The sequence below is a fragment of the Lepidothrix coronata genome, unplaced genomic scaffold (genome assembly GCF_001604755.1).
Source record: "Lepidothrix coronata isolate B3197 unplaced genomic scaffold, Lepidothrix_coronata-1.0 Scaffold62, whole genome shotgun sequence".
Taxonomy (NCBI): Eukaryota; Metazoa; Chordata; class Aves; order Passeriformes; family Pipridae; genus Lepidothrix; species Lepidothrix coronata.
In genome coordinates this window covers 4136891-4154396 of record NW_016690242.1, presented here as the reverse complement: position 1 = coordinate 4154396, position 17506 = coordinate 4136891, and the positions used below count along the sequence as shown (strand labels likewise).

Sequence of the window (17506 nt, the reverse complement as noted above, 5' to 3'; positions counted from 1 at the left end):
GCCCATCACAACCTTACTTCTTGATGGGAATCTAAGCAGCAGTACCAGTATTCAGCCAGCGTGTCATGATGACTTTAACAATAGGAACTTCTGCACAGTTCCCAATTTTGTTACTATCCAAGCTACTTACACAACTCATAGCAGAATTTTTAAGGTCTCTTAAGGTAGCACAATCAAAGTAAAATCAAGCTTTGGATATACATTCTGTGAATTACTAAAATATTTCAAAGTATTTTAAATAAACCTTAGCCATGTTCATTAAACTTTCATACAAACAGGTTTCAGGTTTAGTAGCTAGATTTAGTGCCTTAATAGGATTGCTAGCTTTGTACTTATTTATAGACGTCTTTTTTCAGTCAAGGAATTTGTTTCAAAGACTTATTAATCAAAATTACTACAAATTGGGGAGATGATCAATTTAACAGGGGATCTATTTTTTAATCCCTCTCTACCTCGAGGACAGACAGTGACACAGTCACTGTCACTAGGAAGGAGGAGGCTTTCTAAGTAGGAGTCAATCTCATAAGCAAACAAGAACACAAGGTCCATGTGGCACTATACCACACTGTATCCTGTAGTGCTATCACTACCACTATTTTAGTGCTCAGCAGAATGCAATGTCATTCTTAATAACTGTGTGCATGTTTTCCTAGTATTTAGAACTATTTTGTTCTATTCTGCTTTAGAAAATTGCTATTTTGTGCATGTACACAGTCTGTAAATAAAGCAGCCTACCACTAGATGGCTTTAGTATTTTAGAGGGACCATCCTTGGGTCTGAGGTCTTGTGAGTAAATGTTTGAACGTGGCTCCACTGAGTGTGAAATGCCAGTTTCCCTTTGTCAGTCAAGACTCTTCTTGTTCATGCAGTCCCACAGCAGTGAAGGGTGGCTGGGCAAGCAGGACATAACGAAAAGTTTCCCCTACTTTTCATTTATCTGCTTCTCTACAGACTATCAGGCTGTGGGAATAAATGGCCTACCCTGGCTATGTGGCTGTACTAACCAGACAGCAATGCAAGGAATTGTAAAATATTCTTGCTATTAGAGTAATGCTCAGGTCATATATGCATTTACCAGCATAATTTTCCACTGCCAGCTATTCCAAATACCAAGGGAAAGGCATAACCATGGGGCCTGCTACCTGTCAGCTAGGACTGATGGTTAGCAGGGCCCCAGGCATCACACACACAAGGAAGGTGAGAGAAACTACCACAGTCATAGATAATAAAATGGGAAGTAGTGGCAGCAGGGGTCGCTGAGCAAAGGGGAGTCACCAGGGCAATTGTATCATAAACATCAGAGAGGGATGTCACCAAAGCCAGGGCCAGCAGCAGGACCAGTAATGGAAGGTGTGAATAGCTGGTGGCTTCTTTGGGAGGACATGAAGCTGCTAAAAGGCAGGAATCTGGGAGAGGAGAGAGGGGTATGAAGTGAATTATGTAATCAGAGCTGACTGAGAAGATCATGTCATTTGGGACAGGACTGCTCCCACCCCGTTCCTGAGTGACTTCTGAGATCTGGCACCTTTTTTCAGGGCTCTTGGCTGACCCTGCTCACCTGCTCTGCTGTCCCTGCTCGGGACACGGGCACAACTCCTGTGGTGCTCATGTGTAAACAGCCTGTGGATATGATGATAAAGTGTTTTTACTCAATCAAGGAAGGGAGGGCAGGCTGGAGCATCTAAGGAAATGGAAACAATGAAATGTAATCGGCCTGAACCACAGGGACAAAACATGCTAGCATGCAAGGCCACCTTCAGCAGATACCAGGGAACAATAAATATAAAACTGCAGCTAATAAAATGAGTGTAGCTATAGTTTTTGTTAAAGACAACAAATCACCCCCAAAAGCACAGCTTTATTAATTTAAAAGCAAAAAAAGGAAAAAAAATCGGATCATTAAAAAACATACAGCTCTTGCTCTGTAAATTTTGCAAATAGTGTAATTACTGGCCTAAAAGCCTGATTACTATTTAACAGCCAAAACTGATAGCAATGCTGTGCCAGAATATGCAGCCTCCATAATCCAAAACATTTCAAAGACATGATGAGTATCGAAGTGAGCATTTAATTTAATCTAATGCAATGACAGAATTTGACACAAACAGGTATAAAAGCTTTATTACCTATATTTATATAAATAGGGTACCATACAGTAAGCCCCAGTTTACATTTATAAATGGATAACATTTTGAAGAGCTCTTCAACAGCAAAATGAAGTGTGCAAAAATACTGGAAAAAGAAATAAATATTCTAACAAGAAAAAAAAGGAACTGCTCTCCTATGCCTAAAAGTATCAAGTACCTCTTAGATTTTTAACTTAAAAAAGATTGTTTTCAATTAGGCAAGAATTTTAGATCAGAAAATATGCAGCGGATTTATTACAACATTAATGCTAAATCAGAAAATGTAGCCCAAAGTCCTGAATGTAACCTCGTATTCCACAAAAAACACTTCCACATTCTATCTTCTTGAAACTACATTGAGCATGTAAAACTAGTGGTATATTACAATATATTCTCTTAAAACACCAATTTTCACAGTCCTGGCAATATAGTACCAGTTTATTGCTAGCATTCCATTTAGTATTTTATAGCACACAAGTGTTAAGTAACTCATATACTATAAATAAACACACACCAAGTAAACTGATGTTATTATCATATACCTTAAAACAGGTTTGGGTTTTTTCCCTAATTTGTGTGAGTTTTGTTGCCTGCAAAATCGAGGACAACAATACCAATTAGCTCCTAGCACAAAATACCATTGATGCTCTCTCAAGTTAATAAATAATCTTAATTCCAGCTGGTTACTCATCTAGAGCTAGACTGATAAATTACTTAAAATTGTGCAGCCTTTTGGGAGCAGACTAGTGTCTGCTGGTGACAAGAAGCAGGATTTATATAGGTTGATTCCACACTTCCCAGTATATTTCAGAAGTACGGTGAAATCCTGATTATCCCAGAGTCTTCAAATATTTTTGTAGTCAAAACTCAGCATGTAGTTTAAAATAAATATTTACAAGTCTCCAGTCCTTGAGATTTCAGGTCTCCACAGTACTAAATTAATCACTCAACTAAAAACCTCCTATAGTTTATCTGCACTCTGCACTGAAACAGACACATGACTTCTCACTCAGGGAACTCCTCTCTACAGACTTCACTAGGAGAGCAAACCCCCAAATTCTTTAGCTTTATAATTCACATCAGCTAGGTATGTAGGCAAATTAAATAAGAGCTTGAATGCAAAGACATTGCTTTACTATGAATAAAACTTCGGGCCAGGAAGAAATGGATTTTTCTTTAAAATAACCTTTAGAATACAGTTAACAGTAGCATTTTAAATGAAGTTATGAGGAAACCATCATTTGAATACAAGAAAGTGTGATCAAACAATGAACAGAGGAATCCACAGCATCACTTTGCCATCTTCTGAAGGACACTTTCCAAGTGTTTATTTTGAGGGTCCTCTTTCACAGCATATAAACACAGCTTTGGGGCTGATCAGCATTATCCTGAAAACAGTCTTTGGATTTCAGTAAATCCAAAGAGTCCACAAATCCAGGAGTGCTTTTCTTCAGTCCTCTGAATAAGGACCACACACTACAGAGGCTCACTTCAGGAATACCTGTTTCTACCAAGCACACTCATACACACATAATTTTACTAATTTGATAGCGTTTTATTTTTTTTTTCCAGTCAGTAAGTCACAAATTACCTTTGTCTAAAATATATGCTTGGACTATGATGGACATCCATTGGAGAGCCACATATTTTTAAACAATATTTATGCCTGGACAGTCTCTGCTGGAATGAGATTCCCTGTTGTATCCAGCTGCATACACTTACAAGAGCAGGCAGAAACCGGGCACTCAGTATGGTCTCTAAGTAGCAATAACAGAAAAAAGAAAAAACAGGTAAAATAATTTGGCAATCTACACATTTAACTATGTGCAGGGGTGTAGTATCTCAGAAAAACTCAGCATCATAGTTCAGTTTTATTATTTAAACATTATAATGATAGATACAGCAAAGGAGGCATGTCCTACTCAGTGCAGCACACACATGTGAAATAACTAAGATTTTAACATCAACTTACCTGAACCAGCTCAGCATATGTCCAGCATGTCCACCATGCCTACAGTTGTGACACCAAGTAAACCAGTTGCTGAACTGGGCTAACTTCTTGTCTTTGCTAAGATCCACTTTTTCATCTGACTTGGATCCTCCTGTGCAGAAGCAAACCCACCCCCACAAATACAGCTGTAAATCATTAGACTTCATTTATATTTCAGCCCCAGCAACACTATTAAAATAAATTTGAAATTAGGAACATTATGTGAAGAAGCAGCCTGATTTTAAAAGGGGAGTCGGTAAAATTATTAAGAACTGGTGGAATGCCAAAACAAGAATTATATTACTGAGCTGTTGTTTCACATCATACGGACATGCTAAACTTGCCTATTAAGCAAATATTACAGACAAAATGTCTTTCAGTGGTGATTTATGTTTCAGTCATTGATTTATGTTCCAGTGAATTATGGGCCTGTTCTGCTGCACATGAAATGTTCTGCTTTAGAAAAAAAATCAACAAAATCTAAGTTAGGAATTAGAACAAGTACAATATAGAAGTCCTCACACAGATCAGAGAAAGAATGAGAAGAGATATAAACAGATAACAATTGCACAGCTGTTTGTGGCTCTCTAACAAGACTGTCTTAAAAATATGGACAAAATCAGTTTCATTTAGATCTTACATAATGCTGAGCCCAAGACATTTAGAACCAAAAGAATTCTAGTTGTAATATTTTTTAGCTGTGACAGCATGACCTATACTGTCTTTCATACTTAGTGACAGAAAGTACACATCAAATTTATTCTCTCTTCCTCTTGCAGCTAAAAATTAATTCATTTACCTTGTAAGATTTATGTAGCAGCCTACAATTCATCTCAAGAAAACACATTCTCCATTTCTTTCAGTTCTAAAGCTCACAATACTGACCTCCAGAATACTTGAATCTTTACATCAGTCTAACTATGGAATTTCACTGACAATCTCATTGGGAAAACTGTCAGAACCAAGTAACTGTGCATATTGTCTGACCCCAAAGAACAGAAACAAAGGTTTCATCACAAAATCAGATGGGATATAAACAAGTTCTTAATTATGGTCTTTCTCCCTTCAAAATGATGAATATGAATACTTACAGTATGAGCAAAACTAGAAAGAAAAAAGTGCAACAGAAGATCTTCCAATAGGAACTGCTAATGAGGCCTCTAACTACTACTGCAGCTGAGTAACTAAAACCCACTGTGTCATACCTGGACAGCTGGAAACTGGTGTTCCCATATTTATCAAGCAAAGTGCACAGCGAGGAAGGGGCTTACGGCAACCAGGACAGCTTGTAACTTTTGACTTAGTTGGAGAACCACTGACTCCATATTGGCTAAAACCTCGCCCCTGATGAGGAATAGCTGAACAGCTGTAAGAGATTGATTTTCCACAGAAATTGCAACTCACAAACACCTAAAGAGAACAAAAGCCCATTAATTTTTTTTGTTTGGTTCCACTTTTGCTGCACCTATGAGTGAACCCATTCAAACTAGTAAACATTTATTTACCAGATATTCTAGCCAAGGAAAGCCAAGGCTACTTGTGAAGGAGTTCTTAACATCTTGGCTTATAGATGTGGCACACAGCTCTGAGGACTATGCCTTAACAATGCTCTTATGTACTTCAAAAGCACATAAAAACATGCACAACTCCTAAAACTTCGAAAAGTATTATTTAAGATAATAAAAAGCTACATCTGCAGTAATGGAAGAAATTAAGTTTACTTACTATATAATTGTCTGGTCTCCCTCCTTATAGTAGGGTGACTCACTCTAGAGTCCCCATCTTAAGGATTATCCTAATATTATTTATCTGCACCCCTCAGGCCACAAGTTGTGACTTGATACCAGGGAGCACATATTTTAAACTCTTTAGGGGCTATTTGTGTTAAGCACATAAGGAAGAAACAATAAACTCAACTCCCTTCCACTTCGAGCAGCACAGATGCAGCTCTCCCTAAATAGCTGTGATGGATACATGAATTAAAAAAACAGCCTTCCTCAGAAATCCTCAGGCCCTAGAACTTGTAATGAACATACTTAGAAGACATGAGAGAGTAAAAGGTGCTGTGAGTAAAACCATTTTGGCTAAAAATGCCACCAGATGTTAAGAAGATAGCATTTGGGCAGGACGTTAGTTTTTGGGTCAGCTTATGTTCAGAACTGATAATGAAAGTTGTTGCTGTTCACTTTTAGTTCCAGGTTCAAGGGCTTCAAAATAGCTTTGAGGTTTGGTTCAATTAAAACAGAGCAATTTGAGCTAGTTCCCTGGTTTCAGCGTCATTTTCACTGACGCTGAATTCAGCTTGGTGATGCATCTCTGATTTTGTTTTTCAACATGTAAGGAAAAAAACCGAAGAGTTTCCAGTTTCCCCAGAAAAAAAGGTGTTGATAAGTCATAGGTGCTGAAAGACCTGTTACTTAAAAGAAAAAGTGAGAGGTTCTTGTTTTAGGGCAGCCTTAGCTGAAATCCTTCTTTTGCACACAAACTGTCCTGAAAGCCAAGGTGCAGGCAGCAACTTTTTTTTTACGGAAGTGCTATGCCACATTTCTTTCTGGGCTGGTCATACTTCATACAAGAATTACATTTACCTGGGCTAAAGGCTTTGAACTGGGATCCAGCTTACTCCTGTGGATATCAAATTCTGCACGTTTATGCCAAAATCTCCAAGCATCTAAGAGATTCCTGTAGTTCTCAATCCAGTACTGAACTCTTTCATCCTTAAGTACATCTGATGGAGAACCCTAAAGCAGGCAGGAAAAAAATGTCAGATGCACAATACCTATTATTCACTTTTTCAAAAGGCTTTGCAAAATGCAGTGTAATTTGTCTTAAAGAAGATGAATTTTCTGTGAGTTTGATAAAGGTTTTCTTCGGTCTGCCTCTCTGGTTGAAAATACTTGTGCTGCCACATCCTCCTAAGAACTCATATCAGTGAGATGAAGGATTTGAAAGTTCTGTCATATATGACAATCCATATTACTGTTAAGATTACATATGCATTTAAATACTGTGCTGGCAATAGCTGCTACTGTGTAAGGGCCAAGATAAGTCCATCATTAAAAAACCCAAATCCAATGCTTACAGACAAACAAAAACCCTCACCTTTGTTCTCCATCAAAATCCTGGAAGGAAAAAAAATAATGCACCTGTCAGGAAACACACCAGCAATAAGGAGAGAAATGAGTATTCCCAGTTTAACTAGTGAAAAGGACAATGATTTCCTTTTGTCTCTTTACCATCTCAACCAGAGGGTGTAAAGACACGTGCTTGTCATTAACACTTAGTGTTTCAGATGGCTCCACATAACAGGCACAATATATATTGTCCCAATTTAACACAGAAAACACTTTTTAGTTCACAAGATTAGGTACTACACTGATAAAGAAACTATGTTTTTTTTCTCCTCTGTAAAGCTTTATTTCAAGTGAAACACTAACCTGTAGCATGCAATAGCTTGCTGTCTGGACATCTCCAGTTCTGTCAACATAACTTTCCATCAAGTCAACCCCGTCTTTTGTCAGCCCTGTTAACAGTATTCCCTCCAAATTCCCAGCCTCCTTCATTTCATTCGTCAGCTTTTCAATAAACCTGTTCAGCTATAAAAAAAATACATAAGTAAATATATAAATATATATAAAAAGAGTGTCTTCTGCTAACAGAATATGCTGCTTGCTGGATGTTACACAGAAAATGTTAAACTATTATACTGTACTGCATTGCATGAAATCAAGTATTTATAACGAACTTTAAGCTTCCTAATAGGAAGTGCAAAGAGGGAAGTTATGTAATCTTTAAATACTTCGGTGAATCTAAAATAAAATGTTCCTGCTGTAAAACCAAACTTTAACTTGAGAGAACATAAGCATCTGGAAATAACCACTGAATAAGTACAAACACTCTCCAGTAAAACAGGTCTACAGGTAATGCAATAGCACTTAAACTACCATGTGATGAATACTAATAGAAAAAACCAAAACAACAAAACCAAACAAAAAATATCCCCTGAACCAACCTAGCAAAAACCAAACCAAAAACCAAGCTGAAGGTACAAACCAAAAACCAATACCATACCTTATATACTACTGTGATGACAAAAACCAAATCACACATGACTCTACTTCCAGTGTTCGCCCCTCTACCCCAGAGTTTCTTCTCTGAATAAAGACCAGTTTAAAAGTTTGCTTAGAAGTGCAACCACAAACTCACCTGAGCATCATTGAGAAACTTGCAAGCAAATGCCACTCTGTCTCGTACAGCCACATTATTTTCATACTTCAGAGAGAAAAATGGGAACATTAACATCACATGCAAGTTTCCACTTTTTCAATACATTATAAAAATCAGAGCATTTCCACTACTGTGTAACTAATACAATGAAATCAATTGTGTAAAAAGAAAACATGGCATCTGAAGAAAGCTGACACTAAGTATAGCACCGTAATGGTTTATACTCAGAGGTATCAGAGGAAGACTGGGGCTACTGGAACAGTCTGTGCAAATGGCAGGAAGGCCTCCTACAACACATCCTCCATTGTTTATGAAACTCTACAAAAAGAAACTTTGCAAGTCATGTAGTGCTGGGCTTAGTGCTTCAAGCACAAATAGCCAAGAGTTCACCAAGTCACAGGCGAAAGAAAAACAAACTATTTTCATATTTACAAAATCTCCCACTAATTCCTCTCTTCCTTTTCACCCTACTCCTTTATCCAAAACCCACTGCTGTGTGCTTCTATAGTCAATCAGGGACTAACATATCAATTTCCACACCAACTGTGTAATTTACTAATAAAACTTTCTGACTGTGAACCCTCTGACTTTTGTTGTTCCTTTCGACCAATGAGCATTTATGAATCTTAGGTGCTTCCTTCCCCTTAAGGGTGAGTAGTCACATTTATCATATTTGAAAAATAACTAGCCTAACCACTCAATTCCTTCCTAAAATTGCAAATAAAAGTTAACAAAGTAAACAAAACACCCCATGCAAACAAAAACTAACTCCAAACACCCAGAACATGAATTTCTCAGAAGTATATTGACACTCGAGGTGCAGTGATATTTACTTTCTGCTTTTTAAGCCTTTTACTAGATGAGATACTGAAGAAAAAAAGAACTGGACTAGATTAATTCTGGTACTTAGCTATGCCCACACTTTTCCCTCTTGATATGCTCAGAATAGAAACTGTGATTGACATTGCCAAAACAAGATGTGCTTGACAAAAATCTCTTTCATGCAAACTTCAACAAGTCTTAGTGAAGGAAAAATTAAAATAACAACAAACAAATAACACCTTATGATCAGTGAGTTTCCAATTAATCAATAAAAACCTAGAAAATTACTACCAGAGAACAAGAATACTCTCTTTCAAAGAGAGAAAAAAAGACTGAGGTTTCTCTCCTCTGGGATTCTAATCTTTTATTTATTTTATTACTGTAAAAGCGTCATATTATGGCAACTTTGTTTTCAACAGCTTTGGGCCAATTACCCTGTTGCATTACAGGAGTCCTCCCTTGGGCTAAATAATTCCTACTGATTCAAGTATTTCTGTTGTTCGCTAACCAAGAATCAAGTATGTTACTTCTCCAAAGATTCAAAGTATCTCATGATTAAAGATTTAGTTTGCTCTTCACATGGCAATTCTGTATCAATTTCAGATGTGAAACTGCTCTGCTTACCATTCCTACACAGTGAAATTATTTTAACAAGTAAACAAGGAAAAATAAAATACAATTCAGTGCAAATATAGCTTGGTGAAAGTTCTGCAAACTCCCCTGCATTTATTCAGCTTTTTGCAATTCCATTATTAACCTCTCTCCCCTTTTTACCCACTGTTTAAATTATTTTGATAATGTATTTCTAGTGATTTAATAACTCCATGCCAAAGATAAAATCCCTCTAAAAAATGTGTGAACTATAATGGATATTTTGGCTGTTTATGCATGATTTGTTCACTAACACAATATTCACTAATATGAGATGTCTGTTTAGAAGAAACAAATGCTATTTGCCAGCATCAGGATAAAAGAATATATTCTAATCTGATTAATTCATGGAGTATATAGCACTTCCCCTACATGTTTCCATAAGCTCCTATTACACAGAGGAATTTTAAACTAACAGAAATTTACTTACCAAAACACCGTCATATGAACCAGACTCACTTGTCAGGAAAGCAAACATTGCACACAAGTAGGGATTGTTCAGTTGCAGTCTCAGAGTACTGCACATTTCTCTCCAAAGTGAGTTCTTCTCATCTGTGTAGCCTGACAGAGCCATTGCTACTACGTTAAGGTTCAGATCACCTGATTTATGAAAAGCAATCAGTGAAACAGTATTATTCAAGTTAAGGACTTAAAAAAATCCAGTTAAAACTGTAATTGAAAGCATCCATTTAAAACGCAATGTTTTGTCAGGATGCAAGACAAAATGCAGTAGAATTAACACTAGCTAAAATAAATGTGCATACACTAGCATGTATGCACTTGTTTCTGCATTAAATGCCTCTGTTCAGGTAAGTTAACATCTCTAAAAGTCACAAGCCACAACAGCCTCATTACACTTCAAACAACATCACACTGGTTCTGGTATCTTGAAATAGCTATCAAAAAAGATTGTCATTATCATAATTCATATCCAGAAGAAGTGAAAACCAGGATTGTATATCCAGCCATCGCTTAACAGATCTAGCTGGAGGATGACAATGTTATATAGCAGTTTCAAGTTAAGAAAACATGAAACTATTTCATCTAAATATTCATTCTGTCAGAAAGTTCAATTTTATTCTTGAATTTGAAGATAGCATGTCTTCAATCTGAACCCCTCCATGAAAACCAGAGATAGACACTCACACCCCCACTAAAAGGGGAAATACTAAAAATAAAGGAATCTTTAGAGCTTGTCTTGTCTTACCTACCCATTTTAGTGGCACAACAGTCTTTCTAATTTAATAGAGAACACAGATGCAAAGCAGTGCTGTAGGAGGAATACTGGCAAGAAAACAGAACAAAGCCACTTCCATCTCCCGGATCCAGTGTCTTAACTTTTCCATCATACACCGCAACTCTTAATAGATATTACCCCAAAACAAATGTTTTCTGCAGATCCCAAACATTATGTTTTAATTATTCCACAGCCACTGCACTGGCAATGCAGCCCAATAGAAGCAGATTTACATGACATCCAGCCAAGAAGCAAATCCATTAAAGTAAAAAAATCCCACTAGTTCCGAATGTATGTCTCTCTGGGGTTTGTATCAGTAAGAAATTCTGAAACATCTGATCTATTTTAATTAGACAGTATGACATATGGTAGTCTGAGGAGCGAAATACCAGGATTGTCAGATTCTCAAGCTCCAATACAACTGCTTCAAGTAACAACTTTATAAGACAACAGGCATCTCTTCCATACTATCTTTCATAATTCTGTTAATAGAAAAAAAATCTACTAATCTGATACAGTGCCAGAATAGAAGACACTAAACACAATACGCACCTTTTCCTGAGATAGCCCCTTTATGTAGAATTTGTATTGCTCGCCGTATGTCCAAGTTGAAAAGTGCTACAGCAGCAGCTCGTTCCCAGTCTCCTTCCTGTTCCAATGAATTTAGAAAAGGTTCCACATCTAAGTCTGTTCCCTTCTTTATCCACCCACAGAGTTGCAAAGCCAAGTATCTCTCCTCACTCAGATATTGAATAATATCTGCCTGTCTATCAGATCCACTCCTGCTGTGCCTGAGGTTCTCTGTTGTTCCTAGAAATGGGAAATAAGTTAAATTATGCTTAAATCACAATTTACATCGCAATCACAACATGAGGCTTTCATTTCAATCATAATGCAGAGTGCAAAAGCTGAGTGTTATTTTTCAGTACTTTAAATTAACAGTGCTTACAACTCCACAGTAAGGAGCAGCATACACAAAATTATTTTGATCTGCTAAAAAAAAAAATGCACCTAAACTTGACACACATTCCCCACTAAGATATTTTTTGTTTCCTCTACCTCTTGTTACAGTTGACAGGGCTTTTCATTACGTTCAAAATGAAAATACATAATACACAGTCAAGCACCTGCTCTACCAGTTTTCTTCTTAGCCAGCATCAATGTGCTAGAAGCTTTCCTACCACTGAAGACTTATTTTTTGGTCCAAGGAGCATATATATTAAAAAGGCATATAATGAATAGAGAAGATTCAAATAATAGATTATACTAACAAAAACTTCAGTGAGCACGAGAGGCTGAATGTGATACACCAGGGGCAATTACCACTTCAGAACAGGACAGCTTATCTAAACACAGTTGTGCAAACGTACTTAATACGTTAGCAGTAACTACAGTAAAGTCACATTCCTAGAATTATATCCAGATGTAGAGCTTTGGAAAATAAAACAGTCTTGTGGGGAGCAAGAATTCTCAGTGCCATAGTCAAAACTCACTATGTCTGAAATAGTTAAAAGATTTATCTCTGAGGATATTATGCTTTTATGATTACTGAACACTGAAAATTCTGGAAATTACTGTAATATAAACTGTTAACTGACATTATTAATACACAAACAGAAATACTTTGTTTCAATATTTGTAAATAGCCTTTTTGGACAATTATTAAAGATAGACCAATGAGTGCATCACTCTGCAAACATACTACAACAGAACTTAGCAAAATTAGAACATTCTTACCCAAAGATGACTTCACAATTGATTTAATGCCAGCATAAACTAAGGGACCTTTGTTTCCTGTAAGTTTTTGATCCATATCTTCAGTATACTGCTTCATAAGTATTTTCATGTATAGGAAGCTTAATTTTTCCCAAGTGTTTGAAAAACTGTTTTTAAAAATTTAAGGTCACATCCTGTTAACATGCAAAGCATTTACAGGATGTTACATTATATTTAAAGATTTTAATGCATTTCATATAAGTGGTTTACATACAAAGGTATATTACTTCTTTAGGACAGAAACTACAGTAAAATAAAGGATATAATGCAGAGTGTACCAAAGCGATTTCAGCTGAGGATCTTCATTTCCAGCTAGGAGGTGATTTCTCCAAACTTGTTCAGTATCAAGACCATACCTTGACAGAGCTCTGAGCCGCATTTTGGTTGCTATGTCTTTTTCCAAGGAACTAGCCTTTCCTTCTTCTGTACACTCATACAAATGTCGTCCACAAGCCCACATTAAGGATGTCACTGGACTCCATGCAAGAGAAATTCTTTCAAAAACTGTGAAGTCAGACATAGTCCTGTTGGGGGTCACTACTACCATTCGGTTTTGACTTGTGGGATGCCAGGCAAAGGAAGCAATGTAATTTTCACAAGGTTGGACACTTCTTTCAATTATCGTTGGCTCAGTTTCATCTCCAATAGGGGTGGGAGTATGCTGCATGTCATACAGCCTAATGATATTACTATCCCTTGTCAAAGTAGCCAACAGTCCAGTTCTCGTTGGACACCACGCAACTTTTGTTAAGGGTTTTGGTTGCTCTGTCAAGGTCAAAACAGGCTTTTCAAACTTTCTTAAATCCCATATGGCAACCTGACCTTCATAGAAGGAAGCTACACGATCATGGAAATATGGATCAACAGTCACTCCCTGGACAGCCTTAGTGTTTACGAATATTTTTTGGCTTGTGTTCCTTAGATCGAAGATAGCCAGATTTCGATGCATTCCAGCTAACAGCAGCTTCTGATCCCGTGGAAGCCAACAGAGAGAGAGACAAGCATCATTCTGTCCTAATTCATACAGTGGCTTGGTTACTACCAGTCCTGATTCCGCATCACCTGCTGAAAGTCTTACTTTCTCTGTAGCAACTGCAGTCTCTGGGGCATATTTGCTACTGATATCCCAGATCAGCACTGAAAAGTCAGCCCGATGTTTATCTAAGCCAGCAGCCAGCCAATTGCTATCCAGTGGATTCCACGCCAGGGTATTACACTGCCGTGCGTGTTTGGGAACAAACTCTTTGCCTATCAAATCTTTACATTTTGAGTTGTGATCTTGACCAAGGCTGGTAAGTACCACTCGGCCATTGGCCTGTCCAACAGCAAGGAGACATTCGGGATCGTACTTGGGATACCAGGCCACACATTTCATGTAGGGCGTATCCGAGTTTATGGACAGCAGCGTAGCCGTAGTTTCTTCTGACAGCCGCAAGGACCCTGCCTTAAGTTCTGAACTCATAGCAGAGTCGATGTGATAAAGGCTCAGCTCCGAGTCACACACAACGAATCTGTCAACATGGTGCGGGGCCCACAGAATATCAGGTTTGGAGCCACTCATGGTTGGGGTAAGCTCATGCACAATCTAAGCTCTGGTAAGAATATTCAGGTGATATCCATGCATATGAAAACTGTTGAGAAAATAATTTGTAGGAACATTATCAAAACCCAAGTTCTTTTGCAATTTAAGTACATCACTAAACAAACAAAAATATGAACGACTTTTAGCCCAGGGGTTTAAGACGTAACACGTTTCAGGCAAAAACCTTAAGCATTCTCTGCATTACATAATTTTTCTCACAGCACACTTTGCTGGCATGTACCTACTAAGACAGAACCAACACAGCCACTTACAAACTGATGACAACAGGATTTGCTGTGTTTACAAACTCCACACCAGTGTTAAGCAAGAAGACATTAACCAAGATGGAATGTGGCACAATTCGTGGGTGGGATGCAGGGAAGGAGCCACTCCCTCAAACATCTAGAAGATAATTTCTCTCCCTAATTGAAGGGCATTAGTTGACAAAAATTAGAGTCTGTCTGTTTTATCTGAAGCCTGCTCCACAGCCTAGAAAGGCTTGCTCTCTTTGAAGATTTCTATAGAAACACAACTTGTCATCTTATTGTATAGCTCCTGATGCCACCCCCTGCCCAATGTAACCTTGTCTTCGTTCGTATCTGGTCCAGCAACATTCAAAAAGGTTTAACATCACTGTTAAACTCCATCTACACTCTCAGTAGCTTCATGCCCAGAATCATCACGCACGCTTACCTACAAACAGATCCCACAAACGTCTTTTATAACTGGGGAAAAGGACATGCTGGATTGGGAAGTATGAAAAGATAGCGGTATTTACTTTCCCCGGGCCTGTGTGTGCCTGCCCGTCCTCCACACCGCCCGGCTTCTACGAGCTCCGAGGGGCGCAGGGGCCCCTCAGCAGCCCCTTCCCGGCAGGAGCCAGGACGCTGCCACCCTCCTTCTCTCCCTCCTTCCCACCTTCCCGGGCGCAGCAGCTGCTCACCCACCTCGCGGGACCCTCCAGCACCTCCACCGCCGCCGCCGCCGGTGAGAAGGGGCGGGGGAGAAGACGGCGACCCGCCAGCCCCGCCGCCTGAGAGGAAACACGGGAAGCACACGCGGGTTTCCGGCGGCGGGGGCGGTGCGGAAGGAAAAGCGCGGCGGTTCCGGCGCGCGCGGCGGCGGGAAACGGGAAGGGGAAAGGGAAGCTCCGCCTGGCGCGGGGCGGGGCCGTGACGCACTTCCGTCCCCGGGCCGCGCTCTCCCATTGGCCGCGGGAGCCCCGCCCTCCCCGCGCGCCTCAGAGCCCCGGGACTGGTCGCCCAGGGAGGTCGCGGAGCGTCCCGGATTCGGGCTGGTCGGGAGCCGTCTGGGTGCAGTCCTGTGCCATGTGCTCTAGGATGACCCTGCTTGAGCAGGGAGGTTGGACCAGGTGGCCCACTGTGGTCCCTTCCAACCTGACCCACCCTGTGATTCTGTGACCTTAAAAATATCCCCTTCCAGTCACCCCCCGCTTCCCCATGGGCAGGGACACCTTCCCCTGGGCCAGGCTGCTCAGAGCCCCAACCAACCTGGCCTTTGACACTTCCAGGGGTGTGGAGTCCGCAGCTTCTATGGGCAACCTGTGCCAGTGTCTCACCACTCTCACAGTGACAAATTTCTCCCCCATATCCAATCTAACCCTACCCTCTGTTTCTAGGGCCCTACTCAAGTAGCCAAAGCATGGGGTTTTGTGACTCCATTTCATCTCCAGGAAACCTGTTCCAGTGTGTGATGAAACTCAGAGTCATAAAGTTTTCTTACTTATAAACTACCTGGAAGGAAAAAAAAAATATATATTTCCTTGCTCCCATATTATTAGAATTTCACAACCTGCTTTTCTTCAAGCTGCGGAGATGTGAATTTTAACCTTTTCTCCTTTTGTTTATAATGCTCTTCAAACTTGTCCAAAATAAAAATTACAAGCTGAAGTATTAATTGGACAATTTCAAGTTCTCTCTGAATAACTTCCTTCCTCATATAGAAACTAATATTTGGTCTGGAAATATTTAGATGTCACATTTGTATTTATTTATCAATGTTAGAGTCAGGATCTTAGTTCTTTATTTTAGCTGCTTCTCTTATTTCTTTCTTTTCTCAGAAAAGAAAGGGAATGCATACTCTTTGGCTTCCTTATTAAATATTTTCCTATTTTTTCTTTTGAATTACAGTAAATAATTTGTAATGGTGTTACCAGTGTTTTTATAGCTTTTCAAAAATTTTTAAGGAAAATGTATGATAAAGTACTGCCTATCCATCTTTTCAATAACCTCCCTGTGTTCAGTGCCTTCAGTTTAAAACATGTGGATTGAGTGGCTTTTAATATCATTTGTGTTAATGTCTGTTTTCTGGTTTTTCTCGTCTCTAAACATACTGGAGAATTTGTGTCATCCAACAAAACTACATTTTGTATGTTAAATTTTCATGGTGTTTATTAATTTAAGCCACAAATGTAATATAACAGTACAACAACTAGTTGGCTTAGATTTCATTCTAATATTCCTTCAATTTTAAAAGCATTTTCCCTTATAAAACCAGCCTTTTTTTCCCCCTTAATAATGGTAGTCTTTAGGTACTCAGCAGTTTTTTTGATAAATAAAAAAGGCCAAGCATTGCAGAAAAAAATAAGAGTAGTTCAAATAGAGTAGCCTATCATATATCAAAGGCAAAATTGGCAGCCTGTATTTTCATGCTTATCTTTTTCATTTTTCATCATTCCATTTCCTCTGCTACTGTTGAAGTGGGACATAGTGACTTTTTCACATCTGTTTCAAATAATCACCTGCTGGTTCTTTTTATGACAAAGATGAAATTCAGTTTGTATGTTCCTAACATTTTACCATGGGAAAGTATGCGAGTTTAGTTTATGAATTTAGCTAACATTTGCAATAAGCACATCATCTAACTTTGATTTTAAGAGTCAGTTCTTTAGGTACTAGTGAATCAGTAGCTGAAGTATCTGAGGTCTCATTTCTTGAGTCCTAATGATGGTCCAAATACACTACTAACATATACACAAACTACAGAAGGGGTGTTTCCTGTGTCTTTGGCACAAGAGAGATTCAGAGAAATTTAAAAATGAAAAATTGTATTTTGAACCAGTAAATGCTGTTACT

General features: G+C 38.7%; 1 protein-coding gene across 1 annotated transcript; it reads right to left on the bottom strand.

Moving 5' to 3' along the window:
* Window positions 1–2692: 2692 nt before the first annotated feature.
* Window positions 2693–15526, bottom strand: MIOS (meiosis regulator for oocyte development). The gene is made up of 11 exons (XM_017817743.1): window positions 15359–15526; window positions 13094–14460; window positions 12791–12889; window positions 11606–11863; window positions 10247–10416; window positions 8323–8388; window positions 7554–7712; window positions 6705–6857; window positions 5322–5526; window positions 4099–4228; window positions 2693–3883 (listed from the first exon to the last, which is right to left on the bottom strand). Exons 2-11 carry the CDS (start codon window positions 14388–14390, stop codon window positions 3787–3789), a joined length of 2634 nt encoding a protein of 877 aa, XP_017673232.1. The 5' UTR covers window positions 14391–14460; window positions 15359–15526; the 3' UTR covers window positions 2693–3786.
* Between the last annotated feature and the right edge of the window lie 1980 nt (window positions 15527–17506).

Excerpts from the sequence above, each read along its gene's own strand:
- MIOS (XM_017817743.1), bottom strand. The coding sequence starts at position 14,390 with ATGAGTGGCTCCAAACCTGATATTCTGTGGGCCCCGCACCATGTTGAC. Across the intron at positions 7,713-8,322 it reads AGTTTCTCAATGATGCTCAG|CTGAACAGGTTTATTGAAAA; the intron begins GTGAGTTTGTGG and ends TTTTTTTTATAG. Across the intron at positions 4,229-5,321 it reads ACCAGTTTCCAGCTGTCCAG|GAGGATCCAAGTCAGATGAA; the intron begins GTATGACACAGT and ends GCTTCTGCACAG.